Source organism: Euwallacea fornicatus, chromosome 16 (assembly GCF_040115645.1).
Source record: "Euwallacea fornicatus isolate EFF26 chromosome 16, ASM4011564v1, whole genome shotgun sequence".
NCBI lineage: Eukaryota > Metazoa > Arthropoda > Insecta > Coleoptera > Curculionidae > Euwallacea > Euwallacea fornicatus.
This window is the reverse complement of record NC_089556.1, coordinates 3,854,288-3,881,794: the sequence shown is the minus strand read 5'-3', so window position 1 is coordinate 3,881,794 and position 27,507 is coordinate 3,854,288. Positions and strand designations below refer to the sequence as shown.

The following is a 27,507-nucleotide window of genomic DNA, read 5'->3' as shown; positions in this document are numbered from 1 at the left end:
TAGATAAAGTAGTTGGAAGGAGGAAGAGCGGCATTGTCCTGCAACCTCAAAGGACACAAATCGAGCATGGGGAGGCGTGGAGCTATCACGGAGGCTCTCTCGAATGCACGAAGGGCGAAAGAAAGTACAACAGGACCGAAATTACCCAAAGAGACAGTCAATGGTATCAAAACACAGCATCGTAGAGTTTTCATATCATCATACCAAGCCAAGGTAAGCCACCACCGATAATACAACAGATAAGGAAAGCGCGGAATCAACTAGCAGAACGCAAGGGGAGTATTTGCAAAATCAAGGACAAATCTGAAATCAGAAAGGATATTTCATCCTGAAGTTCTTAGTGGAGAGGTGTTTCGGCGGATATCACGCTACCGAGCCGCCAGAACACTCAGGCTGGGTATTCTTTTGAAGATTCTCCTCGTGATGAAAATATCCAAAGATTCCAAAATGCTCGCTATCTTTCGAATATTTTCGTCAGTCCATAAATAGTGCGTAAAATTACGAAATTCGTTGAGAAATTTTCTAAATATTTTCAAGTATAAGGTAACATCCCTTATACCGAGTGTCTCATAAAAAAAGATCGAAGCTATAACTCAGTTTTTCATTAACGGATTTTGACGTATTAAAAACCAAACATACTGGTATCGTTCGGGCTACTAAATAACGTTAGAGTTGTTTTATTTAACTCAACTTCTTGCTTCAGGTATCAACCTCAGGATTTTAAATAGAACTCCGCATTTTTTATTACATTTTTTGACAGACCATATTTTTCTGAATTTGATGATGCATGACAAGTTAATGTTAAAACAATTTTTAACTAAAAAATGTTTAAAAAATTTGAATGATATGAATTAACCATGTATCCATCTATACGGTCATAGGGCCATCGGTGTTATCCTGTAACTATCCGCGTTTCATCCCCATCTTGTCCCATTGTATTGTATTATGATGGGCAAAATAAACCTGCCTTAACTATTGGAACCGCATTGTTCTACGTTGTTGCAAGTCTGATAATTGTAAATTTGTTCTTTAGTGCAATAAAAATACTTATTAGTGTTAATATTGGCAACGATTATCACGTGTCCATTCCAGTTGAAAATATTTAAAAACAGACAGGAAATTTCCAGGTACATCTTTTAAGCATATTTCCAAAACAACAACAATTCCAGAGAAGCGGTGCGTTTTATTCTATCCGGTTTCCTAATAGAAAGAAGTACCTAATGGTAATAAATTCAAACGTTTTAAAGGCAACTTACCATTACCAACCCACCGAGGCCATGGATCTTTTTAAAAAAATAATTTGCAATATTGAAGACAATATATTTAATATACCCAAAAAAATATTTTTTTTTCTATTTTTATCTGTTAATTTTTTTTTTTACATTATCAAATTCAGAAAAATATTTTTTATCAAAAAATTTCCAAAAAACAATTTAAACGCGGTTTAACATTCTGAAGTTGATACCTGAAGCAGTAAAAAATGAATTAAAAAAAATCAACTTTAAAGTTATTTAGTAGCCCGAACGATATCTTTTTTTTGTTTTTAACTCAACGTTCGCTTCTAAATAATTAAGTTAGAGCTTCGCCCATTTTTCACAAGACAACCTGTATGCGGGTGTCGGAGATGCGGATACTCTAGAATGAGATCGGTCTTCTCGTATCGAGAGCCTCATGGTCAAAGGGACACCCTGTAAGCATACCTCTACTGCACAAGAATTATGGCCAATATTTTACGTCAAAGTTAAACTGAATTGATTTGACAACTTTTGACAACACACTTGGGAATACCTGATTGGCTGATTCCGTGGTATAATATCCGATTTGTTTTACGTGAATGAATGTGATGAAATGTACGCTGGAGCAAGGTGCAAACGGGCCCTAAAAGATTTCACGGGGTATGCTGATGGGGTCGTAAACAATATCGTTAAAGACATATTTCATAGTCGGCACTAATTATAGCAAGACAATCGTAACATCTACTTAAACCATCGCTTCCTGAAGATGTAGACTGACGATAAAGCGACCACCTAATAACTACATCTGTTCCGTAACCCCTTCAACTTCCCCATCCTCGTCAATAAACATGTTTACAGGAAGTGAAGAAGAAATATTAACTTCGCTTTTGACAAGGGGTTTAGAAAATTAGGGGTGTATAAATTTCTTTTACAAGTTAGCAGGGCAATTATCTTCTACCGTTTAGGAGTGGAAAGAAGAATGTCCGCTGCTCGCTCACCATCTACCTGTTGTGTAAGTCCATGGAGAGAGGAGATATCTTTTGCCGTGATTTACGCACTTCCAATACATCGGCGATTAGGGTAAATGTTCTTCTTCAGGACTTATCGCCGACACGACACCGTGTTACTGACACCCTCGACAAGGAGGCGTTTTTTCATTCGGTGACAATCACTAAGGCCCGCTTCACACTCTTGTGTTTACACGCGAGCCCCAGCTTTAGTTAAGCGAAAAAAAAATACTGAAAAGGCCTTTTAAAACTTCGGCACCGACCGTCCAGTTTGGGCAGAAACCATGCCATAACGAAGATTGCTTTATGAGACGTTCAGACGGGGGTACAAATCTCTTGATGTCCTGCTGAGGAAATTCACTCTTGGAATTCCTGAAGATCTTTTCTGCAGATCTTGTGGAATTTTGTGCCTATATTCCGCCCGCCCGATTCCCTATATATTTCCTCCTCTGGCAATGATGTCTGATATTAAGATCTTCTTACAGGAATTCAGTATTGCTCTCCCGGAATACTTTTCCTGATCCTTCCAGCAGTTCTTCGGGAAATCTTTTTGTCCAAATTCCGTCCGGTTTACTTCGACATTCCCATAAATTTTCTCATCTGGCAAGGATTTCCAGTTTCGTAATCGTTAAAGAGTTACTAATGCGTAATGACCAAACTCTGAAGAATTAAAGCAATTACTATCACAATAATTTATCGGAATCGTCAACTAATGTAAACACTTTTCCACTGTGAAGAGGGCTTAACACTTAAACCGATGATGGCTCTATTAGTCTGCCTACTTTCTGTGATTTTATGGTCCTGCTCCTTCGATTCCGAAGCTGCTTATCTCGGAACTTTAATGACCCGAGATGGTGTTAAAAAGGAAATAATTAGACACTCTCGGAGGCGAGAATCTTTATAATTGTCTCACTCTTCTCTCAGGTTTGGACTTTCATTGATAAAACTGTTGCGGTCGATCCCCCTAATTGCTGCCGATATATTCACTTATTTTCCTTTTTACCTGCTTCGAGTAGGCAACTAAATTTCGTGGCAAATGTCCGATTGTAGTCGGGTAATTATTCAAGATACGGAGGATGATTAAATCAAAATTAAGTCGGTACGAAATATTGCAGTCGAATTTTAGCCATTTTGAATATCAAGTAGAAAGCGTTAGAACGGATATGGCGTCAAGGAACATGATAAATAGACTTTTGTTGTAATGGCTGGTAACGTATGACTTCGTGGGTTCGAGCGATAAAGATCGTAGTGTTAGGGGAGTGCGGAACACTTAAAGACGAGCCATGGATGCGAACGTCAGCCTGCAAAAACTATCCTGCGTCTACCTAAGATGATAATCGACGTTTGGAATCGTCACAAGTCAGCCCTGATGTGCATCTGCCTAACATGCAAATCAGGGGAATGTTGTCCCACTTAAACAACTCTCTCGATTTATACAGGGCACTTCGTTGGGAATGGGACGTGGCCAAATCCGACATAGGGGACACTAAAATGTGACGATTGGACCCAACATGTCTCGTATCAATGTCGCGTGTTTCAGAATTACAGGGTGTTAAAGGCTGCAAATTTGTTTTAAAATTCCTTAATAACTTTTTGCGTTTTCGTAGCACCAATATCAAAATCGGTATACTTAGGTTTTGTCAGATACCAAGTAAGAGTTTTGATCTAATTTTAACGTAGCTCCCAGAAAGCTCTAGTTACAACCCATTGCTTCGGTATATTTGGTCATATTTTTTGTGAGTGTATCTAAGGTCAAATTCTTTTCAACATAATCAAATAGCGTTTATGTTTACGCGAAGAAGGTATTCTCGTTTAATTTCGATATCTCTCTTGGTTTACGAGAGTTTGACCCATAGACTAATCCGTACCGACGTATACCAATTTTGGTGTTGATACTGTGAAAACACAAAAAGTCATTAAGGAATCTTAAAATAAAATTTCAATCTTTAACACCCTGTAAGTGCCAAACACGCCACATTGGAATAAGTTATGTCGAGTCTCGTCGTCGTATTTTGGATAGGTTTCGCCGTGTCCCATTCCTAATGAATCACCCTGTATCTAGAATGCTTGTAATTCTGTCTGTGTGTAATTTGCTTCATTCTTCTCATGTCTGAAGCACACTATCCGGCTCTAAATCATCCCCTCCCTCCTTCCCATAACTTTTTCACAAAATATATTATTTTCACAAAATTCAAAAGCACCGTGAAATAGGACCAAAAATACTACTGGAAAAATACCTTTGACGCTTGTTTATTTTTTAAAATGTTGCTTACGTCACCAGTAGGGCAAAATGGCCGATTGATTTTTAATTTAAACATGGGGCGAGTGATACCTTAAACTAAAGGTGTTTCAAAACTATACTTAATGGCATAATGCGATTTAAAATCGATTAAATCGTTTTTGCGAAAAAGAATTATGAATAGAAAAAAATTAATGTAAAAAATGCAATACCAATTCAGTTTCATAATACATAAACAGCAAAAAAAAACTTATTTGTCGGGAGGAAAGTAGTTAAATTAAATGTTCGAATTGGACTTTGCTTCTGACAAAAATGTAACCTGTCAACAAACTCCTGGCTTACATTAAGTAAGGTTTGTCAGTTAATAGATTTGTAAACTTTTGTAAGTCAACATTTTCAATGCACTAAAAAACTATTTTTATTGCACTGAAGAACTAATTTACAATGATCAAACTTGCAACTGCTCACAGAAAATCAGGAGGAAGAATGATGTCGTTTCAATAGTTAAAGGTGGTTTTATGTTGTGATCCTAATAAGTTGAACTTGTCCATCGCTCCAGGCGACTTTGCACGGAAAAATACAATGGGATAAGATGAGATGAAATACAGATAACCACAGGGTAACGCAGATGGCCCCACAACGATACAGATGGCTACATAACTCTTGACATTTTACAAAAATAATTCAAGACGGATTTACATTGCATTTTTACGACGTTTATTTTTTTCTATTTATATGTTGGTTTAGGATTGTTCAATTTTAGAAGTTCGGTCAACATCAGAAAATCTCTATGAATGGTAATAAACGAATAATTTACACTTTCTTTCGGCATTGTATGGATATAAAGGGAATTCGAAAGCTAACGAGAACCGCCATTTTGTTCTAGCTAACTTAACTACACAACAATCGCTTCCTTTGTATGTTAATCAGCTGCAAAAGCGTCGTTTCTTAACGAGCCCTGGGAAATTTGCGCAAAAGTGGTTCGATGCAGACTTTTTCCCAATTTTTTGCTTCTCGACTGATGTGGGAAAATCGATCTGAATTGCATTATTGTTACGTGCGAATAGTTGAATATTCTAATGTGATCCACTTATAGAAGCAAATATCCCTCTAACGGCAATACAAGGCCATTGGTTGTAATTATCCACCATGGCGGCGCCCTCCATTTCCATATTGTCGCACTAATTCTCGTTCGTGATTACCCCATGGAGACGGCCACTTCATGAATAATGAATTTGAAAAATTCAGTAGTTACGTGACCGTGCCGTTTTGGGTTTAAAGGTTCGTACAGCCGAAATTCCATATAAGGCTTAGCGCGCACTTGCCATTTTCTATCGTGCGACTGGAAAATCATAGAAACGAAATCCACATTTTTAAATACACTTCACGGATATAAATTGTCCCCCCCCCCCTCCTTTTTAACTTTTCAATAAATAATTATTTTTAACAAATTCAAAACATGCATTAAATAGGACAAAAAATACTATCTTTTAGCATTCGTTTATTCCTAATTGAAACATGGGTCAACTATAGGTCTTTCACAACTACATTCAATGGTGTACAGCGATTCAAAATCTTTTGATTGGTTTTTAAGAAAAACGGAAATAAATTTGGTAAAAAATGCAATACAAACTCAGATAAATAGTATGTAAATAATAAGACTTTTTTATTGGTACGAAATTGATTTGTTTTCGATTTTGTGCTCACAAGAGGCTTTGGTTAAAAAAAATTATAAAAAGTAAATATAAATAACCGAAGACTGTTTGTGGGCACAAAATCGAAAACAAACAAATTTTCTATTGATAAACAGGTTTTTGTATTGTTTAAATACTAATTAACTAAGTTTGCAATGCATTTTTGCCAAATTGAGAGACAGACATTTAATGAGGTACAGTTTTTAATGAAATCCGAAGGAATTTTTGAAGCTGGAAATTTTTTGTTAGCTTCAATCAGTTGCGTGCACAAGGGTAACAACGGAAATTTAAGTTCATAAATCGAACGAGAAAAACGTTTTATGAAAACTACACTTAAGCAAATGGTACACAATTTTTTTAGTCAAAAAACATTTAGCGATAGGTAAAAGCCGAATTTCAACAAAATTGGCTAAAGAATTATTAAGATTTTTACGAAAGAACGATTTTTTAAAAAGAGTTTACTACCTTCTATCTTGAAAACGAAGCATTATCGGACCTATGTTTACATAAACTTTTCGTCTTAGTATCACTCGAAAAATCACCTCTTGAAGTTTGGCCATGTACATAATTACCCTCTTATATGTTAGTTTCTAATTCGTATGCTCTATGGAAAAAAACACTCGTCTAGTTTGGCACTAAGTCCTTTTGTTATAAGGACTCAATACGTTTCACGATACCTTTTTCAGTTCAGGACGCCTCCCGGCTTGCCAATAAAACTGGGAGGATTATCGGTTAAAAAAAATTAATTTTTTGGGGATTAACGACCAAAAACGTGCGTTTTGTAACTGTCCCATTGGTAAGATTCAGCATTAATCACTCGAAAACCATTAATATTAATAAGAAAGTTGCGTGCAGGCGCTAAACTCATTAAGACGGAGTTTTTAGCGTTGATTTAAGTCCAGCAATTTCATTATTATTTATGCATTACGTCATTACATAACATACATGTTTTTTATGAATCTGCATCGCAATTAGGTCAAAGGTGGAAACTTGGCCGTGTTGAGAATTAAACTTGTTATTAATGCGGACTAGAAATGTCACGCCACGATCGAGGAGAACATCGACCAAATCTAATTTTATTAACATATCTCCTGTTAATCTTCCTGAATAAATTACCGGTTGCTGTCCAAGTCCAATTTCGGTCTAATTCTTTTGGTAGCAGAACAAAGGGTTTCGTGAATAAATTTTCAGAAACCTCTTAATCCATCAAATTAGGATTGCTCCCCGCGGTTCGCCTTAGCGTGTGTATAAAGTTCATTTCTAGAGACGACTAGTTTGTGTAATATGTAGAAGAAACAAAAATGTTTAAACGAATCTAGTTTAGATAAAACACTGCAATAATTGATCGAGACTCATTATCAGCATTAAGATTCCGATGCCAGTTTGAGGTTTATTGGACAGGGGAATTCGGGCGAATATTCATGGAAATGTGTAGTGTGATAGATGGATCTTGAGTGATTTTTCTGGTGATTTGGCTCATAAGAGGACAAGAGAGGGAGGGCAAAAATAATCGATTGAATCGGGCCGCGGCACAGAGTCACGGCATTAAACTCAAATCCAAAAAAGTGAAGTTCCTACCCCTTGCCTCCTAGGAGCAATAACATCGATTGCCCAGGAGGGGCTTTGGCTTTGTATATTATAATATTTTTTTCATTCCTAAAATAGATTGACATATCTTTTCACTAATCTGAAAACTTCACCGCAATAATGCATTTTTAATGGAAAATGCTTCTCGCACTATTCGGTCATACATACAAAGTGAATTATGCAAATTTATTTGGGAACAAAAGCCCGTAAAACGCAAAATCCGCGCCTGCGTGTTCAGTGGGCAGTGGAAATCAGGCAGTGACCGACGAATTATTCGGTTTCCTTCCTAAGGAATTAAATCTACATAGCTAATACCTGGTGGGGGCGGTTTCCTATAATAGGGGACCGTCGGGGAAAAGAAGACGAAATTTCAAATTCACTTAGATGGTAATCAAAGTGCAAAAACATGCAAGTAACCGTACCCTTACGTAAGCACTATGTCTCAATTGTAAGCCAAAATTATTACATTGTTAAGCAGAAATTAAAGCCTGGTAATCACCGTTAATGGGGCAAGATGCATGATGACTATACGGTTGAAATAATTACTTTTTGCTACAAAAACGGTTTAAAACTGATCTTTAGTTGCGCAGGTGTTTGAAGGTAATTTTTCATCAATAAAACGATAAAGTCTTGACTCAAAATCGTCGTTTCAATGCACGAAAAATTGCCCTTAAATCAATATGCTTGTCTCCGGGATCATTAGTTCGGTTCTGAATTAGTGACACAAAAAGTATCATTTTGCATGCAGGAACAACACGATAAACGTGTTAATTTTGTCATTAGTTTAAACCATAATATATTATTTCTCTAACAGTGCCACAACGTAGCTGAAATGTTTTCCACGCCTTTTTTGGTGAGTACCTAATTACTGCCCTGGTTTTTCCTCATTGACTCGGCTGTTTTATTGTATGTACCTGCACAAAAGAAGGACTGGTGTTCTCATTGAGTAGCCGTATGATTAGCGCACCAACAACAACACCATGGGGCGAATTTCACTTTCTATTGATATGGAAGACTCTTTTGTGTCGCCAGTTAAAACCCATGTTTAAGTCAAAGGATGCATACCACCTTTCCAATGGGGATTCTTTTAGGGGGTGGAACAGCTCACGCACCACTTTTTTTGTGCCTTACCATCGACCGATATGTAATTTCATTATGATCGCGTCTTCAAGGATAAAATATAGAACTGTTTTTTCATTAAAATATTACCACACGCAAGCGGAAGTGGCCCGATTTAACGACGGAACAACAGATACATATTAAAATGCAAAACAAAATACGTTTTACAAACAATTAAACACTTGGTAAAAACACGTTCTAGATAGGGATCTCCGAGACTTCTGCTTGAAATATTTTATAATTTTTTAAATAGGAGTGACTTGAAGGGGTTGATAGGAATATTTATGCGGCCGGCATATGCCTAATTAGTTATCTTGATCTCAAGCATTTAAGGCGGGAATATTTTAATACAATATTGCGTTCTTGGAGGCACTGGATTGTCGTGGGAAAATCAAGGTTGACTCGCGAAAAAAGCTTAAGACAACGTCTTAATAGGTGCATCTCTTTGGTTCTAGAACAATAAGGTTAGTTCGGGTTATTTTTCAGAAAAAGAACAAACGGCCAATCGAGCGAAACTGAACGAATTCACGGGAGCTGATGTTGGTTTGCAATAAAAAGCTGTCTTAAAATTGACAAAACTTATCAGGGCCGTATTTAAAAAACAAAATGATCATTCTTGAAAAACGAAATGTCACAGAATGAAGCAAAATTCTCATCCTGAAGCTTCTAAAAAACCCGCAATGGAAAAGTAGTTTTAGATTTCATCTATCTCTCACCATAACTCCAGAGAAAAAATTAAAAAGAAAATCGAAGATTTGTTTTTTTTTTTCGAAATAACTCTTTGCATCATGAACTGCTCCCTTGAATGCGCGACTTTTCTCCCATTTTACTACGTGTGCATCCACTACCATTTACGAGATTTCCATGCTGCATTCTCTGTTAACTCGTTTAAAGCTTGATTTGATTAATTTGATCGATATATTTGCATTTCGCATTAATTTTATGAGTTCAAAGCAGTATGATTTCGCAGTTCCCTGGTGCGGCCAAAGAAAAATTAAACAAAATTGGTGCCATTTTTATAGGTCCGTATTAGTGGCCCTGTAACGTCATTTTATTGCCAGAAATGTATTGCGCATAGACGCAATCAGCTTATATAAGAAATGATGGTGACATGATTTCCTGTAATTCCGCCGCCATGACTTAGTGTCTCAGATACCAAAAAGGAGAACAAAACTATAAAAAGCAATACCACATCCACTTCCTTTAGATCATTGCAGAACTGTAATTATGTAGTCTTTGATCAGATTAGGCACTAACTCTAACTTTCGGAGAATCGGGATCTCAATCATAGTTTCATTGAGTCTTCTCTGCGCCAATATAAATTTGCCTTGTGATGTTTATTAAAGAATTTACCGTATGCTTCGAAGCTTTTAGAAAATTCTTTACGTAGAAGTATTATTAGGGATTTGACCCTCTATAATTAAGGTATAAAATTTCTTTTGACAAATTACCGGGGCCCGACCGCACTCCTCGTGTTCTCGTGGAAATGTTCTTTTATTCAAGAAATTGATCACTTTAATTATTGTCTCCGCCATCTTTTACGTTCGAATTGTGCGCTTCTCCCATGCCACTCCACTTTCCTCTGTACAGTTACCTTATGAATTTTTTACTAAGCATTTGGGTTCGTCCTCTTTCGAAGTTGCTCATGGCTTCCCTTTATTACTCTCAATAATTCATTCGTTCGGAAAATTTTCTGAGAGTATTAATTAAACGTAAATTTCCGTTCCAAGTTTGGCTTACCCGAAAGAAACGAATAAAACTATTAAAAAATTATATTTGCGACGATAATGGGTAAGGACGGCGGTAAATCTTGTTAAACAGATGGCCGATTCGGTTTAATCCTGCACAACTTTAAATGATGACAGCGACATTAATATCGGCCGTTAAAAAATCGGCTACCAAAATCGGAGAAACCAGAGGTTTTAATGTTTTGGCATAATTCGAATAATACCGCTTTAGAAAAAACACTACGCATTGGCGTACCATACTCAAGTGTGCGAGCGTATTCTGAGAATTTGTTATACCGCGGATGTTTAAAGTCATGCACATGCCTGTAGGTATTTAAGTTCAAAATAAATGCACTTTAAAGACTTTTTTGTTGTTTTCTTAAATTTTGGGAATAACGCCTTTTTTATGCACCTTTTTGTATTCCCATCCTCTACTTTATTTGTCCTCGATTGTAGGTATGGTGCCCGATCAGTGACTGACACGTCAACAGGGGTGTTCGTCCGACCTCTTGACAAAAGGGTGGTTGCAAATTTTAATTTTAATTGACGAAAGCACGCGAATCCACACTTACTAGCGTTTAAGGCATTATCCTTAAAATTTAAAAGACGACTGAACAACCTACCTAAGAGGCATGATACATATTTTCAACAATTTTTCGCATAATCCTCCGCGGTGCGAGTAACTCGACCTTTTAAAGCTGGTGGATAATCCTTTGACACCACAAGTAATAAAATGAAAAAATATGAATTAAGTACCTGCAGATGGTGCCGCCTCTGTTTGCAAATTTGTACCCCATTTCTCCAAAGAATGTCCACAAAGCGGCCGGTCGTGTTCATTTCTCTGTATGTTGTTATCGTGCGAATTAATAACGAGGCATCGAGACCACCACTTTGAATGCCTGAAACGGACCGATTAATATTAGTTAAAATTCCTTGGGAAATGGATGGTAGATCTTGTGAGCGAGCTTGGATTCCTCACCGGAACCCGCTTCTTTCAGTAGCTTTTACCTTCGTAAACGACGCCCATTTGTTTCGCTTGCAACGCGACATAATAAATAAAAAATAATGGAACGAATACGAAATCGGCAAATTTAATGAATCTTTCTCATGACTTAAAAACTTATTGGAGTTTAATGACCATCGGTCATCGCCATGGCTCATAATGAACCACTCTCTCCGTGGCAGACACATTAAACATCTAACAACCAAAAGAGATAGATAGCATTTAGTTATTTTGTTATGGTTTCATTCTTCACATCCCATTAAGGTCGTTTTTATTGTCATCCAAAAACCAAATCGAATAAAACCACCTCGCACTGCGGTTCCAATGCGTGAAATGCGTAAATTGATGTTTGTTTATCAATCACTCCAAATTAGATTTCATTGAGTGATGTGAAGCATTTGATTGCCATTTATCACTTACGATTAAGGAACGGTCAGCATTAATTTTTCGACGATTGATCTACTGTCATTTTTCAATGTAATGAACGCATGCCCAGACGAGTAATTCAATGCTCCGTGATTTATTTTAGTCGACCTTCATGTATAAATTATTGGACGTTAATTTAGGCTTTATGTAAATATCGAATTTGTAAGATTCCGATAGATTTAATTAGTAGTAAAAGATAATTAATCACAGATACTAGATTGAGACAGCATTGGAGCTTTGGAAAATTGAAGATGGTGATTTTGAGCGTATGGATGGTGTTAGTGCTTGAAAGCAAAATGCAGCCTAAATTGTTCAAATCAATAGTTTAATTTTATGGGGTTTTAATTCAGATTACGTAAATTAACTTAGGTTCCTCGAGGCGCTTCGAATGACTAAAAAAAAAATCAAAAGAAATTCTTACGTAATGAGTCAGAATGCTCCCAGGTTTCAAGTCGGCAAATATTTCGAACAGATCCCTGGAAACTGCAATGAATCCAAACGCACTTTTGAGGGAACAGGTTCAACTTTATAGATTAAACAATGCAAGGAAACATCTTTTACCAAACTTTTTAGTTCCTTAACGTAACCATCCGTTCAGATGCATGTTGCTGATTCAAGCTATCAGCGAGCTTAGAACTTTGAAGATAAAATGATACTTACCCAGAAAAGCGTCCAATTAAACCCCAGTGCGCTCGGCCAGTTGTGAAGTTCCGACACTTTTCAATAATGGTTTCGTCAGAACTTTATCCCATAATGCAGTGTTCAACATAAATTAACTGAATAAATAAAATTTAAAAAATAAAAAAGCAGAGGTCCGCAACACGTAACGCGCCAAAACCGCTCATAATGAGATTTAAAGCTCAATACTTTGCGCGCCACCTTACGACAAAATACTCAACTTTACATTACATAGAAAGAGATTCCACCTTAGGGCAAATCATATGATTTCGTTCCTACTTCCTATTGGTCCAAATCACATTATACCACTTTCTCAGTCATTAAGCAAAATTAAAAAAATGTCAACAAAAAAACGATATTTTAACCACAATTTTAATTAGTAACTCAATAAACCCTCGTTCATAAACGAGTTTAGTTACTCCGGACTAAAAGCTTGGAAAGCGATACATAATTCAGCTGTGCACCTTGTAAATTTGCAGTAAACAATACAAAGAAGTCGCCTGATCATGAATGGTCCCCAAGTCCAAGGTGAACATCCACTTGTCCAAAGCCCCATTATAAGCTCCTCTTCCGACCTCTATAATTCCCCTTTTGTGTCTAATTTCCGCATTCGAGGTAGAAGATCCATTAGACAGTTGTGGTTGTCTCAAAATCCAAGAGAAGTGTCCTTCTCCCAGTCCTTTCCAACAGTCTCTTTTATTGTTTCCAGTATGTTTTTTTAAATTCCCTCATACCTCTTGAAATTTCACTCATAATATTGCTAATTTTTAGGTACTAATGCTAATAGAAATAAAGCCCCTAATGAAATATCAACTAGATATGCCACATTATCAGTGGCAGTTATTTTTGTATTTTCATTGTCTGCCTTGTTTGTAGTATACCGAACATTTCCTCAAGTAACTGAGTAAGTATTTGCCCCATTTTAAACCCTCCTCACAAATGTTTCATTAACAGGGAAGAAAAAAAACACATAAAAGTTCCATGGAACATAGAAGATGCCAAAAATTTAGGTATAGTTCTAGACAGATATAAAGGGGACCACTATTATCTTGTAATGTGCGGAGTATTTTTGTCCTACATTTTCCTCCAAACTTTTGCTATTCCTGGCTCTTTGTTCCTATCAATCCTATCAGGTTATTTATTTCCATTTTATGTGGCCTTAATTTTAGTCTGCACTTGCTCCATGGTGGGAGCCACCTTGTGCTTTTCCTTGTCTCAACTACTTGGAAGAAAATTAGTGCTGAAGGTAATATCTAGTTCTATTTAAGATGGGTGTTGGCTTAAACAATTCTTTTAGCATTTCCCAGAGAGAGCAGTGAAATGGAAAAATCAAGTTGATAAACACAAAGATAACTTGTTTAATTACATGGTGTTTTTAAGGGTAACACCAATCTTGCCAAATTGGTTTATAAATTTGTGTGCTCCAGTAATTGGGGTGCCTTTAATCCCTTTTGCTTTAGGAACATTCATTGGTGAGTACAGTAGTGCTTTCTATTTAAAAAAAAAAATTACAGAACAGAAATGGAAAAATTTTTTCTTTGGTATATTCTATAATAGAAACTGTTACAAGTTTGTTCAGACTTATCAATTTTGTTTCATTTAAGGTGTGGCCCCTCCCTCATTTTTTGCCATCCAAGGTGGCCAAACTCTACATACAATGACTATAGTGGATAGTTCATTTAACATGAATGCCTTCATATGGCTTGCAGTTTTTGCAGTAGTATCAATTATACCAATTTTTCTTAAAAATCGGATATAGTAATATTCTTTAATTAATTAGGAAAATTGATATGTGACTAAGATTGTTTATACTGGGAGACTTAAAGCAAAGGAAACATTTGTAATGGGGTAGAGTTCTTGATTCAAGCCAAATCCTTAATCACTTTACCAAACGGCTCTTAGTTGTAGTTGTTGGTTTGTTAATTTATTTTGTTAATAAAATTAAATTATGAAGTATTATAATTATAAATAAGTAAAGTTTTTGTACATATTAAACTATCTTATGATGTGTACTAATGTGTCTCTTTAACTCTGGCATGTTTTTTGGAACAACACTACATTTATGACACTTCAATGGTAGTTCCAAATACTTTTTACACTCCTCTGGTGATGGTAATAACACTTTCCCATTATCTTCTAAACTTTTAATTACATTTTGAGAATTTAGGAAAAATTTAGTATTAAAAGTATTCCAGTGTTTCTTAGTCTTCAAAGCTTCAGAATCCATATCGTCACTTATAACGTGCAGATGCAAACGATGCATACTAGCATCAGCATGATATCCAATATTAAAATTACTATATTTAAACTTTTCTCTAACATATGCTCTTGCAATATTCTCCATGTGTTTTAAGAGAGATAGGTGCTTAACTGTTACAGCTTTGAGGCTGCTAATGTCTTGTTTCGGAAGGACCAAAAAATGATGTTGGGCCTTAGGGTACATGTCTTTGATCATGGTTATTTGGTCGTCAGTTTTTATAATGTATTTTGGATCGTTCATTGTTTTTAATAGGCCCAAAGCCCAGAAACCTTTTTTGACTGTAGGATTATCAGTAGCCTCTTCTTGTGGGATCTTCCTCTTCATTGTTACAAAAATCAAATAAGGTAAAAAATGGGTTATTATAATTAAGTCAATGACTTCACACTACTGTTAATAAGCTTAATTGTCATTAAATTTATTAAATTTTATATACTTTTCTTCTAACCCAGATTTCGACTTTTGTTCTCTCTAATAATAAGGTCTCATTACTCATTGCAATGCGAGGTTAAAGTTGCAGTAAATATTATTCTCCAATTATTCAATACAAACGACTAATATACATATCTCTCTTTCGTGATCTGCACCACTAAATGTAATGAAAAGAAATAAGTACATGAACCGGTGTCTATTCTACTACGCCCTCTTTGTTCCAAGATCGCTACTTTCAACTTCAACGCCATTTTGTATACTAGAAAAATCAACATTTTGACGTTTTGTTTTTGTTTGCTTGGGTCCCTTTAAATCCTTACACAATAGTTAAAACGAAAGTTACTTTGTGAAGAAATACAAACTGTGAATATGCTCCAAATAGCGAAAGAAATGCTACTAAATCGAATCAGGAAATATCAGTGAAAGCTGCTTCTCCGTTCATGCAGTAAGAGAGTACTTTCTTAAAAAAAATTGTAGCTCAAATACTTTTGAGTATCTTATTTGAATTCTTTTAGGACTTCCGCATTGCCTCTATTAACAAAGGTCTCACTCAATAAAACTAAACAGGTATTTTCCATGGTAACCAATTGTTACAAGAAAACTCAGTATTCTAACCTTTAAAGGCCTTCGCAAATAAGGTTTATTTTATTGGGTAAGAAGAAGTACAGTTCAAACTGCAAACAATATTTGTATATATCACAATAAATACATGAGCTTTCTGTTACCTAAATGCTAGACATTTCTCAAAGCTTTACTGCTTACAATAAAATTTGCTTTACATCTATTCAGGATCTTCCTTGTTTGTGTAACTTGTCAGAACATACCTTCTTCTAAGCTGACTTTGTATGCACCGACATTCGTTATGATCAAACTCAAATCCTGTAGAGCATGGTTGAATGTCTCTACACTGACAGGTACATTGATCTGGATTCCACAACTTCTTATAACTATTTTTATAGCATTTCCTTTCCTCATCAGAGTTTTTGCAAATACAACGACATTCGGATTCTTTGTATTCTTGGTAATTGCTGCAGTCCTAGAGAAATAATTTATGAAGTGAATAATGTATTTATTAAATAGGAATTATGATTTACCGCTTTTTTTATTTTGCATTGGCACTTGCATTTTGTGTGTTTTTCTACCACAATTGGCACAAAGCCCACATATTTCAGTTTATTGTTGCCAGTGTATTCAGTTTTCACTACCTTAGGGAAAAAATATAATTGGAGATTCTTTTTTATGTTGTTTATATGTCGGTGCTACCCTATATACATAAGACTTACAGATAAAGTAACAGTCTCAGTCTCTTCGGGTTGGCAACTTAAAAGCATGTGAGAGCAACATCCTCCACACCTTTCAATTCTAGTACATTCTGGAACATAGAATACATTTCGGTCTTCCGATTGTGCAATTTTCACTGTGGTTAACTCAGGTACACACTTAGCAGGGCGTGCCATACTTGCTCCTGCACCTAAAGTAGAGAAAATGGCAAAATTTCAGTGGAAAAAATTTCAAGATTATGTTTCTAAAAGTGGTCTCAAATACAATGTAGAGAAATTATTACTTGAAAAGGTGTAAATTTATTATGAACAATCTACATATTAAAGAAAAGGCAAAATTTACTGATAGTCAGATAAGAGCCAAATTAATCAATGTACTGTCAACTTTAAACACAGACTAATTTTTTTTTTAATTAATTGTCCTTTGGTTTTTGTAGCAATTGACTTCTTGTTAAATTCAACATCACATTAATAATTTGGCCCTAAATGTAACTATAGATAGAAATATCAGTTTATGATTAAATTTAGAGAGTTTTAAATTAAAAGTTACTCACTTCTTTCTGCTTGAATCCCACTGACTTCAGAAAATCTACCTGAAAATCATGGATGATTTTTTAGTTTATATGCACATAGGGTCATACATATACTTGGGTGTAGGGAGTAAATGAAACTATTCATTTAGGTACGTTCTGTTTGATTAATGTTGCAATAATTATTTTATTAAATCAGTACAAAACACTCAATTAAAAGAAAAATCAGTTTCAAGGTCCTTAAACTATGGACAACCAAAATCCAACTGAAGACAAGGCAACAGAGGCGCAACAATTGCTGGATTTTTACATAGATCTGATGGAAAACTCAAAAAACCTTCTGAAGTACTATTTATCAGAAGATATAGTACTAGACTGGTTCGGCGAGACTGTAAAAGGACAAAAACAAGTGACCGACTTCATAAAAACCAATGTTAACCCTATGAAGCACATATTCAAAGAAGCGGTTCCCGCTAGTAAGATTGGTTTCCGCGATACGCATTCTTTGAAGATACTTCGGTAAGTAGTCTCTCCGCTAGGCCTAGAAGATCTAAAAAAAAATTAAACCAATTTTCCTTTGTCAATCAGACCCTCGAGGAGGATTTTAAGGTCAACATTCTTAAGCCCTCCGCGTCCCAGTTTGATGTTTACTCCCATAAAGCAGCCCCATGCCTCTACTAGTGCTAAACGTCAAATAGGGCAACTCAATCTGGATAAAAGCGGGACAAAAAACGGGACTTCCCCGCCTTCGCCCTCTAAGAGTTTGCCAGAATCTCCTAACAAACGTCAGAAGGTCACTCAATTCGACGTTACTGATCCAGATGTCTTAGAAAGTGAGAATGAAATAGCTAATTCCAGAGTTAAGTATTTGACGGCTGAGGGTTATGTGGAGTTTCACCGGCCTAGTCTGAAAAAACTTCAGAAAGAGACCAAGTGGCAGAGATCCTGCAAAATTCATATCGCCTATGACTGTATCCGGGATATCAAAGATAGTAGTTTTTATTTGATAATTTACGAGGGAAATAGTAAGTGTCGCAGGAAGCTGTTCGCAGACTTTGAGGACCCCGAGTCAGAGGATTAACTTTTTTTTGTCTCACCCTATATCTTATTAGGGTTTTTTTTTAATTCATCACCGTACTAGAATCACGCCAAAGGAGGTTTTCCTTACCTATTTTGTGCATTATGATTTAATAAAATTATATTATTTACTGTTAGCTTACAGTCAACGTAATAACATGAAATGTGATATACATATAAAGCAACAGAAAATTATTCAAAACACTTGAACATGCTTTATAATAGGAGCTCAAAGCTCATGTGTTCAACGCTTGTTATTGTTCCCTTAGTTTTTAGTACGTAGGTTTGATCACTCCATTGGAGGATCGTTTGTTTTATGTTCTTGTATGATATTTTTGTACCCAAGAAGAATAAATTACTTACTTGCAATCTGCGTTTGGAATAAATCTGCCGGCTTGTCCTCTATCACCGTTAGCAGCAGGTCATTAGCTATGACATCGTTGAGGGCCTTGGCGAAATCCAACGGGATCTGAATCATAGATGAAAAATACGTTAAAATCTTACACGTAAAAGAACATCTTAGCATGAATTATAGCAATGCTTACAGTTGAATTGGGCGTCGCATTCCCGCCTTCCACCACCATAGTCTGTTGGGCACTGTCATAATCTCTGTGAAAATGATGGTGGTGGTCAAAATCTGATGGCGAGCCCCGATGATGATGATGATGAGGTGGTCTATCAAAACCTTGTCTTGTTGTTTCCGGAAGACCAAAATCGTTGGGATAAATATTGCGATTTCTGCAATAATTGGTTTTCTAATGCGATGCTTGATCGCAGTAGGGGAGACCCGGGTGATGTTGGATAAGGAGAACATAGTTTTTAATTATAATTCCTGCGGTTTGTAAGATATTTCACTATTTTTGTTTGTGTGAGAATTTCTGTGCCGATAGGCATTTTAAATAATCAGGAAAATCTACAGAGTGGAGATATTTTTTTGTGATGTGACACCATTTTATCCTTACAATGTCCCTTAAGAAGTCTGTTCAGTTCAGGAAAGACCTGGTTCAATTTAGAGATGTTTGGTCTTTTAACTTTTTACATGTTTGCAGTTGTTTTCGAACTATTTGGTAAATTAAGATGGAAAACACGACCGAATAGAAAAAATCCTACATTGGCGGTTATTTTCTCAAGAGGGCCTAAAACGGTTACAGATACCAAAGAAATGCAAGGGTCAAATAAATTTCTATCTTCATCAAAGATACCCAAAGTCATCCGGGTCTCTCCTAGTTACTATACAAACCTGTCCTGACCTTCCGAACCATAAAAATCGTCGCTGACTGTCCGAGTGTCCACATTTCTTACCTCTTCTTCGGCATTCTGACACTGGCAAATGCCGACAATTAGCAATGGAAGCACTAAGATCAAGAAACAACTCATTGTGGAAAAGATTTTCTTAGTTCTGCATACGTATACGATCTGGTTTGACTGGTCTTCTCACTGCCGTGTGTTTAATGCGAAGTTCAAGCGCACACTGCGCGTTTTTCTTAACGCTTAAGCTTCAGGTTTAAATTAAATTGACATTGTAAATTGAATTTGTGAGAATAGTGCACTGTCGTGTTGATAGCAAAGAAATCTAGAATAACTAATTATGTGTTGTGAAATATGCATGTTCGATTTCGCAGCTTGATGAATCAGTGAGTAAGCACGGAACCAGAGGCAATTTAAAATAATGGGTAATTTTGCATTTCATTAGGCGACAATAAAAGTCCCATTTAATAGTGCATGAGTCAGGTGACAATGCAGTAGTTTTCCCAAAATTTCGTCTGTTAGTATGCACGCCTAATTGCTTTAAGGGCACATGCGCAAGGCTTTTATTTTCCAGTTTGTGTCACGTTGCTGACACTAGCTGTCATCAAGTTATTGCTTATGAAATTTTCCATTTCCTCCATGAAGGACGTTAACGGTTGGATGTCGAATCTAACCATATTACTTGTGCCATCGCGGGTAGAAACTGAACCACCACAAAATGGTAAGGAATTCGGCACTTCACGCCCAAATTTAATAGTAAACTTTTTGTACACGAAGTTCAATGATCGACCATGGTAATTCAGGACTGAGAGTACCAAGCATAGGCAACACAGAACACATTTAAAAAAATGTATTTAACAGGGTGCCGGAGTTAGTTTGGAAAAAGTCGCGCGTATTTATTCGGGTCCCGCAATTTAGTCACAAAATTATTTTACGCAGATATTCCAGCAATGAAAGGATCAGTAAAGCAAAATTTGCACAAATTCCTGTTTGGGAACGAAGTTTAAAACATATCGTACATTACAACTTTTCTCGCTCCGTACATGCCACTGAATAACACAATAATATTTTTCACTTACAGGATCGTGGTTTGCTTATTAAATGAGGTGTATTTAAAATTAGTGCACATTTACCGTGTATAAACCTGAAAAAATCGATTTTGCACTTATTATATCCACCAATATGAGTCATTCGTTTATAAATAGGATCTGGGATAATCCCATGAACTGTTTTTATACGAGAAAAAAAACCTTGCCCATCTACAGTTAATGTTTTGTAATAATTGTCATTTGCACGTATAAACAAAACACTCCTCTTCAAAGCCTGTAATAAACGCCTGAACAATTTAAGTTACACCACAGACGTTCAATGTTGATATTGTCGTTTCAGTAGCAACCCAGCTATATACAATGGGATGCAAATCAATGGGGGCCTCATTGCCTATGCTACTGTATTATTGTTAATCAAGCCTCTACTTTCAAACTAACATAACTGAATCCCACTAGAAAGTACTAATTAAAGTCTGCTCCAGAACGTAGTTTTAACCGTTTTAGCACTTCGGCATAAATTGCATACCGAATACATTCAGTTCAGAAATAGTGGCCCTAATCTGAATAGGCGTCACGTTTGATCAATTTTCCGGAAATGAGGGACAAAAGACTGCAGGACCAGCATCAGTTTGGGTTGAGCACATGGAGAGCTTCTTCATGAAGTGTTTTGTGTGTGAAAGAAAAATATTGAAGGTATGTGCAACCTAATTAACTAGCACAATCCTGTTATTTCAATGTAACAACATTATAGAGAGGGGGCCGAGATAGGAAAGCAATGGCCTAAGGGACGAGATTGAGCAGGCAAAAGCGATCATCTACGTTGTCCTTGGGATGAAACATTATTTATCTCTGCTAATCGTCGTTCTTTTTCCTCCTTTAAGTGCTGAGGAAGATTTGGAGTTTACGAACATTGATGTGGCCAGTTTAGCCACAAACACTTATGGGACAGGTATGTGTCATCAATCCAAAAACCCATTTTAGAACAGTTAATTTTTCTAAAAAGTGCGGGAAGTCACTTTCCGCCAGAATTAGGAAAGATATTTTTACCTACGAGCATCTCGCGACCTCAGATGCTCTTTTTAACGAACAGACGTCGTAGCCTCATTCAGGTAAAGACCGTGAAGATGTAACTACAAATGTCAAACTAACGCGTTATCCTCTTTCCCGCACTAGTGCGGAAACTACAACTTTTCGCACTCAAATCTGTACTGCAAATTTCGATTAATTAACGAAAAGAGCAATTTGCCAAGTCCATGCTGTAGACTCATTAATCAGCCCCCTTCATGGATAAATGCACCACAATTCATAGGGTAAATGACCCAAATCCAGGCTTGTTTGTTTGCTATAGAAATAGATTAATGCTTCCAAAAGTCGGAAGACTTATTAGTTTTATACACATAACTGGTAAAAGATTGATGACTCGCGTGCTCGGATGACTTGTCCTATATCGTCCTGCATGCATTGTTGTCCCTTTCAAAGCAGACCATCAAGGAATAAAACAAATTCAATTAATAAAATTGCATCTGGAGATCGTCGGTGCAAGGCGCTTGTATTGATCTAACATCGTTGCAGAGCTCCTCCTCTTGGAGAATTCCCATTACACCGAGCAAAAATCTTACAAGTTCGAGGATTTCTTCTGGACAGGATCTGGAGATGGGCCAGATGAGGAGGGTCCATGGACATCTGAAGTACCCGCGGTCATTTACAAGACTTCAACGGTTATCACCACAGTGTTTGTGGAAATTCCTGCAACTCAAGCAAATGCTTCAGTGCGTTTCTCTACGACTTAATTATTGGTACCAATATTGGTGATATTTCAGACCCAGGCGCATAAATGCCTATTCAATTGCACTGAATCTTCTGAAGGAGAAATAAGCCCAACTCCTACATTCCCTGGGAGTATTGATGAGGATTTCTCTAATGCCAGCCAACAGTTTTGGCTGCTAACTGTGCTGAAGGGGGATGGCAAAGATCCTGTGATTATTGATCTCAAAAATAGTTTAGCTCGGCTGTATAAAGTTGCCTTTCAGAGGTAATTTAATGTTACAGAAAAATTTGTTTCTATGACGTTATTACGTAGGCAACAAGCTCGTCATTTAGGTATTATATCTCGCCAAAAGCGACAATCTCCAGTGGACAAACTGGTCAACGTATATATTCACGAGGTAAACAAGCAGACTCGCAATGGGGAAGACAAAATTGAGGTGGTTTATCATGTGGAAATGTTGGGCAAGCCTGTAGATGCCCATACTGCTGCTAGTGATATGACGCTAGTTTCCGATGAGGAAGTGAGGCAGGAGCTGGGATTCCCGTTTGAAATCAAAGCTGAACGTATTTATTTGTTTGTTAAACTAGAATTATTAACCCATTTTTTCTTCATTTCAGCTTACGTAAAAGCATCAGAACCTCTAGGATTGGCCAAAGCAAAGAATACTTGGTTCGTTATAGGAATTTCGATTATTGGGGTATTGCTAATCCTGCTAATTTTGGCGTTTTTACTGTTGGGGGTTGGTAAGAAGAAGAGGCCCATAGAAGGGCGACCGCTTGCCGTTGAGAATAAGTACGATAAACAATTTTGTTAATTGAAAGGTAAATAGTTATTTTGCAGGAAACACATTTTTGAACGAGGTGTGGGAGTGGAAAACAAAGGACTCGTGCGAGATGATGAAACATTAAGTGAAAGTAATCAAGCTGAAGGGACTTCGCCCACTTATATACACTTCGGGGAACAACACGTCACTTCAGTGGTTTTAAGACCTCAAAGCTCTTTCAGCCCTACTTCTAGGTAAATATCAGTCGAATAATTATTAAGCAAAATGATTTAAATGCGTCTAGTCTCGTGCTAATGAATCTTAAATGGTTTCAATTAATGTTCATTTTAGTAAATATTGATCTCCACTTGACTTTAATTTAGTTCCAGCTCCTTGGATATCTCGCCCTTGATGAGTCTTGGCAAGAAACGTAAATCAACGCCCAAGAAGAAGCTTTCCAGACCCAGAGCCGCCATCAATAAAACTGTACCTGTGCGACATTTGCCTCCGGAAGTGTTGGATTCCGATAGTGGATCATCTAGGAAAGACGAATCGCCTGATTACGGGGACAATTTCGATCCTGGGGTAATGAGCCCGAAAAGTTTTTTATCTATGCCTAGCGTCAAGAGTTTCCCAAGGTGGTTTTTAAATTCACTATGTTAAGCACTAGAGCATAATCTCAGCAAAATTGACAGAACCAACATGCCAGAACCTCTTAACAGGGTTTTAGAGCCTGTTAGCGTTACAAACTTAGATATGCCAGACGGATCAGAACCCTCTACTAAAGGATATAAGAAATCAGACAGCTTTATAAGGCATGGAAGCGTCGATACCATGGGAGATCCCGGGATTATCGGTCCAGTAGTATGGAAAATGCACTCTGAGCGGCTAAAGCATGGTGATACCGGTGTTTATGAGTTTCTGAAGTATATCAATTTCATTCTTATTTAGGCATGAGCGTAGATCAAGGTGTTAATGACTTTGGAACGCGAACTCCAGGAAATATTACACGAATGCGGAAACGCTTTCATGATTTACTAGATGATACTTTCAGCCTGTTTAACAGCAGCAGGAAAACCAGTCCTGTAAATAGTCCCGTGGACGACAGAAGCCGGCCTGTTGCTATTGACGTAAAAAGCCATTCAGCCAGTGATAACAGGTCTGAAGCTTTATCAAACCCCAATTTTAGAACTTGCCTCGTGTGAAACTATTTGATTTGTCTACTTCAATTTACACAGAAATATTCAAATTCGTCGTAGTTTAGGTCATATTTTTGGTTTTAATCAAAACGGTAGCTGTTAACTTTAGTAATACAGTTATATGTGTGTCTTAATCGAGTCAAAATTGTCTTGACGCCGACACTTCTCGTTAACTGCGCTTTGCAGATGTGCAATAAGGGGTTCCCCTGGAATCGCACCCCGCTATCCTGCATTGGCTTTACTGCGTGATGGTGAATGCATTTTTGCCCTAATAACTCTTATTTTCAGACCCACAGATATGGTACCAACCCTACGACCCCGTCCCAAAACAACAGGTACCAAATACCCCCACTCCACAACCCCAAGTTACGCCTGGAGTAGTACTGCCCCCTCACCACTTATACGTCCCGTCAGTGCAGCTCCTAAAATTGATAGTACCCACACCAGTGCGGCACCCTCCAGAATCTCTACTGCTTTAGGGGAGAGTTTCGAAATAGGTAAAGCACCTGGGGGTATCTTGAAACCACCCCGAGTCAATGTGGAGCACGTTTTGGCTGAAGGAAGGTTCAGACCGAGCGATCCTGCCATAAGTGTTATCGAAGCCATCAAAAGCGAGCTGGAGAAGGTATCACTGCCTGGAAGTTCTACTGATTTGAATAAATAGTTTATTGTGGTCGTCTTGTTGATAATTTTGTTTGTCTTCAGCGATGTTTCAATTGATGCCACATGTATTCGTAATTATTGAACTGGGTTTATACGGCAAACAAGATATAAGATAAAAATAATATCACAGTAATGATTTGTTTATTGTTTATATAGTTTAAATAAATATGGCTCGCAAACGTCAGTTTTTTTTATAGGTTACTATAGTTACCAGTAATGTTTTTTTTTTGTATAGACACTCACACTGCCTTTTATATTGAGTATTATTTTTTCGTTTATAAAATTATTATTAGTGTGAACCATTTTAATAGTCTGAAAAATCTTTATAAAAAGGGTAAAGACCGCTATTGTACCCCCCATATACCACCGCTTCCTCACTACGCCGTTCGAGAAATCGTTTTAATACAGAAATTCTATTAAATCTTGCAACGACGCAAATGAAATTAATTTTTGGCTGCCCGATTTTGAATTTCCACCAATCAGGACGCTGGCATTGTTGAAAATGATACTTGTGACAAATCAGTAACTTCGGAAGCTTGGCCAATGATCGCCAGTTGCATTTTTTGTGGCATATTATAGGGGACATTTTCTTATTTTCAAAAGTGTAGGCGACGAAGAATGCTAACATATTTGATTTTAAGTTTAATTATGTGATTCGTTCAGCTGAACTAAACAAGACCTATGAGCCTCTTCCTTGTACATATAACATACAGTTGAGAACGTTTCAGCATAAAGCTGGTTTAACGAATGACAGAAAACTATCATAAGTCTAGAAATGGAAATGGAAAAAGAGGTTATGTTTCTTTTCAAGATAAAACACAACATTTTTCAAAGTTAAAGACATCCGTTAACGTCTTTAACTTGTTTTCAATATTACTTATTGAGTGATAAATAAATTCAATACGATCCTGCATAAAAATCATGCCTTTCCCTATGTCTCCATTTGATGAATCATTCAAGACTGATGTTCTAATCACCTTAAAAGATACTTCAGCAACGCCAACACTCCACAAGGAACTCGAAAGCACTCTTCAGTGGCTATGTAGGGCTCCTACTGTTACATCCTTTAGAGTCAACACTGGAAAATCCAATAAGGAGCTTGTTAAAAATTTGATTCAAACCCAGAATAGAGCTTTGGATTTCAAAATTATTGTGAATAGCCCACTTTCTGAGGACATAATTATTCTCAAACACTTAAAAGTTAATATATCATCAATGAACAAATTCCCTAAAGAAGTCATAGTCGATGTGGACTGTGCAACAGCATTGTTACGAGGGGCTCACATATATGCTCCTGGGGTGATGGCGATGGTCTCAGGAACTCAGATTGGAGACTATGTGAGTGTCTATGCAGATCTTAGCAAAAAATGCAGAAAAGGGTTTCTTAAAATTTATTCTGATGGTGCCAAGTTATTTATTGGCAATGGCTTAGTAAAAATGTCTCGAGATTTATTGTTTGGTCCAGATTCTTCTCCTAAAGGAATTGCTGTGGAAATGATTGAAGTTACATCAGGTTCCCCACAATTGGGTAATTTTCTTCCTGAAGGGTATGCATTGTTACAGAACTTACCTTCAATACTTTGTGTGGAACTTTTAAGCCCTAAAAGGGGTGAGAATGTGTTAGATATGTGTGCAGCTCCAGGGCACAAAACTACTCATATGGCCGCCCTTATGGGAAATCAAGGCACTTTAGTTGCAATTGACAAGACTCCCAATAAAGTGCTTCAACTCCAAAATACATGTCAAGTATTTGGGGCTGAAGCCCTGGTCTTTCAAGCTGATTCTACAAAGATTTTATCACACTCTACTACATCTGTATGTATTGGTGAAGGACCTCCTTTTCTCCCAAACACATTTCATAGGATTCTATTAGATGCCCCTTGCAGTGCTTTAGGTAAAAGGCCACAATTTCGCAACACAACTTCAGAAAAAGTTATCAGGTCTTATGTGCCTTTGCAAAGGAAACTATTTTCCGAAGCCGTCGGTTTATTGAAGTCCAAAGGAAGGCTAGTATATAGCACTTGCACTATAACTTTGGGGGAAAATGAGGGGGTTGTATCCTGGGCCTTAAGGACATTTGATTGTTTGGAGCTAGTTAAGCCTGAGAGGAGCTATGGAGAAACTGGGTGGCCAGGAGCTGGTCTCGGTGAGGAGGAAAGGAGCAAAGTTCAGAGATTTGGCCCTGGTGGACAGGTGGACAGCGTTGGGTTCTTTATGGCTTGTTTTGTTAAAAGATGAGCCACAATATTGCTGTTATGTTTATTTTTAAAATTTGTTTTTGTTTGTTTATTATATTGTTCCAAAAGATAAAACATATTGATCATGCACCTCTTTGCGCAATCGGATTCGAATTGCTGATTAAAAAAATTGCCGTATCTTAGTCAGAGAGTCGTTATATTCCTTTATATGTTTTTAGCTGCAAAGAAATTTTAATTTTAACTATAAACCTGCATCTGCTTTAAAACTTTTTTGACAAAAGGGATGTTAAGAGAAGAAAGATAAAAGACGAAGCTTCAGAAATCAGGT

At 36.9% G+C, this 27,507-nt stretch overlaps 7 protein-coding genes across 12 annotated transcripts in view; 4 read left to right on the top strand and 3 right to left on the bottom strand.

The window, feature by feature from the left end:
- LOC136343986 (paired box protein Pax-6-like) overlaps positions 1-12,779 on the bottom strand; it is a 52,653-nt gene extending 39,874 nt beyond the window's left edge. Inside the window, exons 1-2 of the mRNA XM_066291013.1 lie at positions 12,698-12,779; positions 11,365-11,507 (exon numbers count right to left, since the gene is read on the bottom strand). The gene's annotated coding sequence lies outside the window, so the exon portion shown is untranslated. The remainder of the gene's footprint in view (positions 1-11,364; positions 11,508-12,697) is intronic.
- Positions 12,780-13,017: 238 nt separating this feature from the next.
- stas (Transmembrane protein stas) lies at positions 13,018-14,727 on the top strand. Its single transcript, XM_066290917.1, has 5 exons — positions 13,018-13,243; positions 13,487-13,619; positions 13,670-13,961; positions 14,013-14,187; positions 14,320-14,727. Exons 1-5 carry the CDS (start codon positions 13,222-13,224, stop codon positions 14,472-14,474), a joined length of 777 nt encoding a protein of 258 aa, XP_066147014.1. The 5' UTR covers positions 13,018-13,221; the 3' UTR covers positions 14,475-14,727.
- On the bottom strand, positions 14,618-15,495 carry Aptx (aprataxin). Its single transcript, XM_066290920.1, has one exon. It carries the CDS (start codon positions 15,297-15,299, stop codon positions 14,706-14,708), a length of 594 nt encoding a protein of 197 aa, XP_066147017.1. The 5' UTR covers positions 15,300-15,495; the 3' UTR covers positions 14,618-14,705.
- Positions 15,496-15,652: 157 nt separating this feature from the next.
- Positions 15,653-18,660, top strand: LOC136343911 (uncharacterized). 2 transcript variants are annotated; one of them, XM_066290919.1, is made up of 3 exons: positions 15,653-15,849; positions 17,444-17,733; positions 17,803-18,660. In XM_066290919.1, the coding sequence occupies exons 2-3, from the start codon at positions 17,462-17,464 to the stop codon at positions 18,293-18,295; spliced, it is 765 nt and encodes a 254-aa protein (XP_066147016.1). In that variant the 5' UTR covers positions 15,653-15,849; positions 17,444-17,461; the 3' UTR covers positions 18,296-18,660. The 2 variants fall into 2 exon arrangements, with proteins under 2 accessions (XP_066147016.1, XP_066147015.1); XM_066290918.1 differs by lacking the exon at positions 15,653-15,849 and adding an exon at positions 15,920-16,056.
- On the bottom strand, positions 16,013-19,832 carry LOC136343908 (uncharacterized). 2 transcript variants are annotated; one of them, XM_066290914.1, is made up of 7 exons: positions 19,532-19,832; positions 18,837-19,029; positions 18,655-18,760; positions 17,239-17,277; positions 16,684-16,875; positions 16,499-16,605; positions 16,013-16,440 (listed from the first exon to the last, which is right to left on the bottom strand). In XM_066290914.1, the coding sequence occupies exons 1-7, from the start codon at positions 19,666-19,668 to the stop codon at positions 16,186-16,188; spliced, it is 1,029 nt and encodes a 342-aa protein (XP_066147011.1). In that variant the 5' UTR covers positions 19,669-19,832; the 3' UTR covers positions 16,013-16,185. The 2 variants fall into 2 exon arrangements, with proteins under 2 accessions (XP_066147011.1, XP_066147010.1); XM_066290913.1 differs by having other exon boundaries at positions 16,499-16,609; positions 16,688-16,875.
- Positions 19,833-19,854: 22 nt separating this feature from the next.
- LOC136343895 (uncharacterized) lies at positions 19,855-25,173 on the top strand. 4 transcript variants are annotated; one of them, XM_066290893.1, is made up of 12 exons: positions 19,855-19,964; positions 21,093-21,281; positions 21,340-21,537; positions 22,161-22,357; positions 22,409-22,620; positions 22,669-22,919; positions 22,974-23,148; positions 23,197-23,373; positions 23,503-23,757; positions 23,815-24,017; positions 24,071-24,278; positions 24,607-25,172. In XM_066290893.1, the coding sequence occupies exons 3-12, from the start codon at positions 21,420-21,422 to the stop codon at positions 24,980-24,982; spliced, it is 2,172 nt and encodes a 723-aa protein (XP_066146990.1). In that variant the 5' UTR covers positions 19,855-19,964; positions 21,093-21,281; positions 21,340-21,419; the 3' UTR covers positions 24,983-25,172. The 4 variants fall into 4 exon arrangements, with proteins under 4 accessions (XP_066146990.1, XP_066146989.1, XP_066146991.1 ...); XM_066290892.1 differs by lacking the exon at positions 19,855-19,964 and adding an exon at positions 20,105-20,260; XM_066290894.1 differs by lacking the exon at positions 19,855-19,964 and having other exon boundaries at positions 20,105-21,281; positions 23,509-23,757; positions 24,607-25,173.
- Positions 25,174-25,535: 362 nt separating this feature from the next.
- LOC136343903 (tRNA (cytosine(72)-C(5))-methyltransferase NSUN6) lies at positions 25,536-27,293 on the top strand. Its single transcript, XM_066290906.1, has one exon. The coding sequence runs from the start codon at positions 25,903-25,905 to the stop codon at positions 27,217-27,219; it is 1,317 nt and encodes a 438-aa protein (XP_066147003.1). The 5' UTR covers positions 25,536-25,902; the 3' UTR covers positions 27,220-27,293.
- The last annotated feature ends 214 nt before the right edge of the window (positions 27,294-27,507 follow it).

Excerpts from the sequence above, each read along its gene's own strand:
- stas (XM_066290917.1), top strand. The coding sequence starts at position 13,222 with ATGAATGGTCCCCAAGTCCAAG. Across the intron at positions 13,620-13,669 it reads ACATTTCCTCAAGTAACTGA|GGAAGAAAAAAAACACATAA; the intron begins GTAAGTATTTGC and ends TTTCATTAACAG. Across the intron at positions 13,962-14,012 it reads GAAGAAAATTAGTGCTGAAG|CATTTCCCAGAGAGAGCAGT; the intron begins GTAATATCTAGT and ends CAATTCTTTTAG.
- Aptx (XM_066290920.1), bottom strand. The coding sequence starts at position 15,299 with ATGAAGAGGAAGATCCCACAAGAAGAGGCTACTGATAATCCTACAGTC.
- LOC136343911 (XM_066290919.1), top strand. The coding sequence starts at position 17,462 with ATGGACAACCAAAATCCAACTGAAGACAAGGCAACAGAGGCGCAACAA. Across the intron at positions 17,734-17,802 it reads CATTCTTTGAAGATACTTCG|ACCCTCGAGGAGGATTTTAA; the intron begins GTAAGTAGTCTC and ends TTTGTCAATCAG.
- LOC136343908 (XM_066290914.1), bottom strand. The coding sequence starts at position 19,668 with ATGAGTTGTTTCTTGATCTTAGTGCTTCCATTGCTAATTGTCGGCATT. Across the intron at positions 19,030-19,531 it reads GGTTCGGAAGGTCAGGACAG|AAATCGCAATATTTATCCCA; the intron begins GTTTGTATAGTA and ends CAATTATTGCAG. Across the intron at positions 17,278-18,654 it reads ATTCCAAACGCAGATTGCAA|GTAGATTTTCTGAAGTCAGT; the intron begins GTAAGTAATTTA and ends CATGATTTTCAG.
- LOC136343895 (XM_066290893.1), top strand. The coding sequence starts at position 21,420 with ATGAAACATTATTTATCTCTGCTAATCGTCGTTCTTTTTCCTCCTTTA. Across the intron at positions 22,920-22,973 it reads GTTTGAAATCAAAGCTGAAC|CTTACGTAAAAGCATCAGAA; the intron begins GTATTTATTTGT and ends TCTTCATTTCAG. Across the intron at positions 24,018-24,070 it reads CTCTGAGCGGCTAAAGCATG|GCATGAGCGTAGATCAAGGT; the intron begins GTGATACCGGTG and ends ATTCTTATTTAG.
- LOC136343903 (XM_066290906.1), top strand. The coding sequence starts at position 25,903 with ATGCCTTTCCCTATGTCTCCATTTGATGAATCATTCAAGACTGATGTT.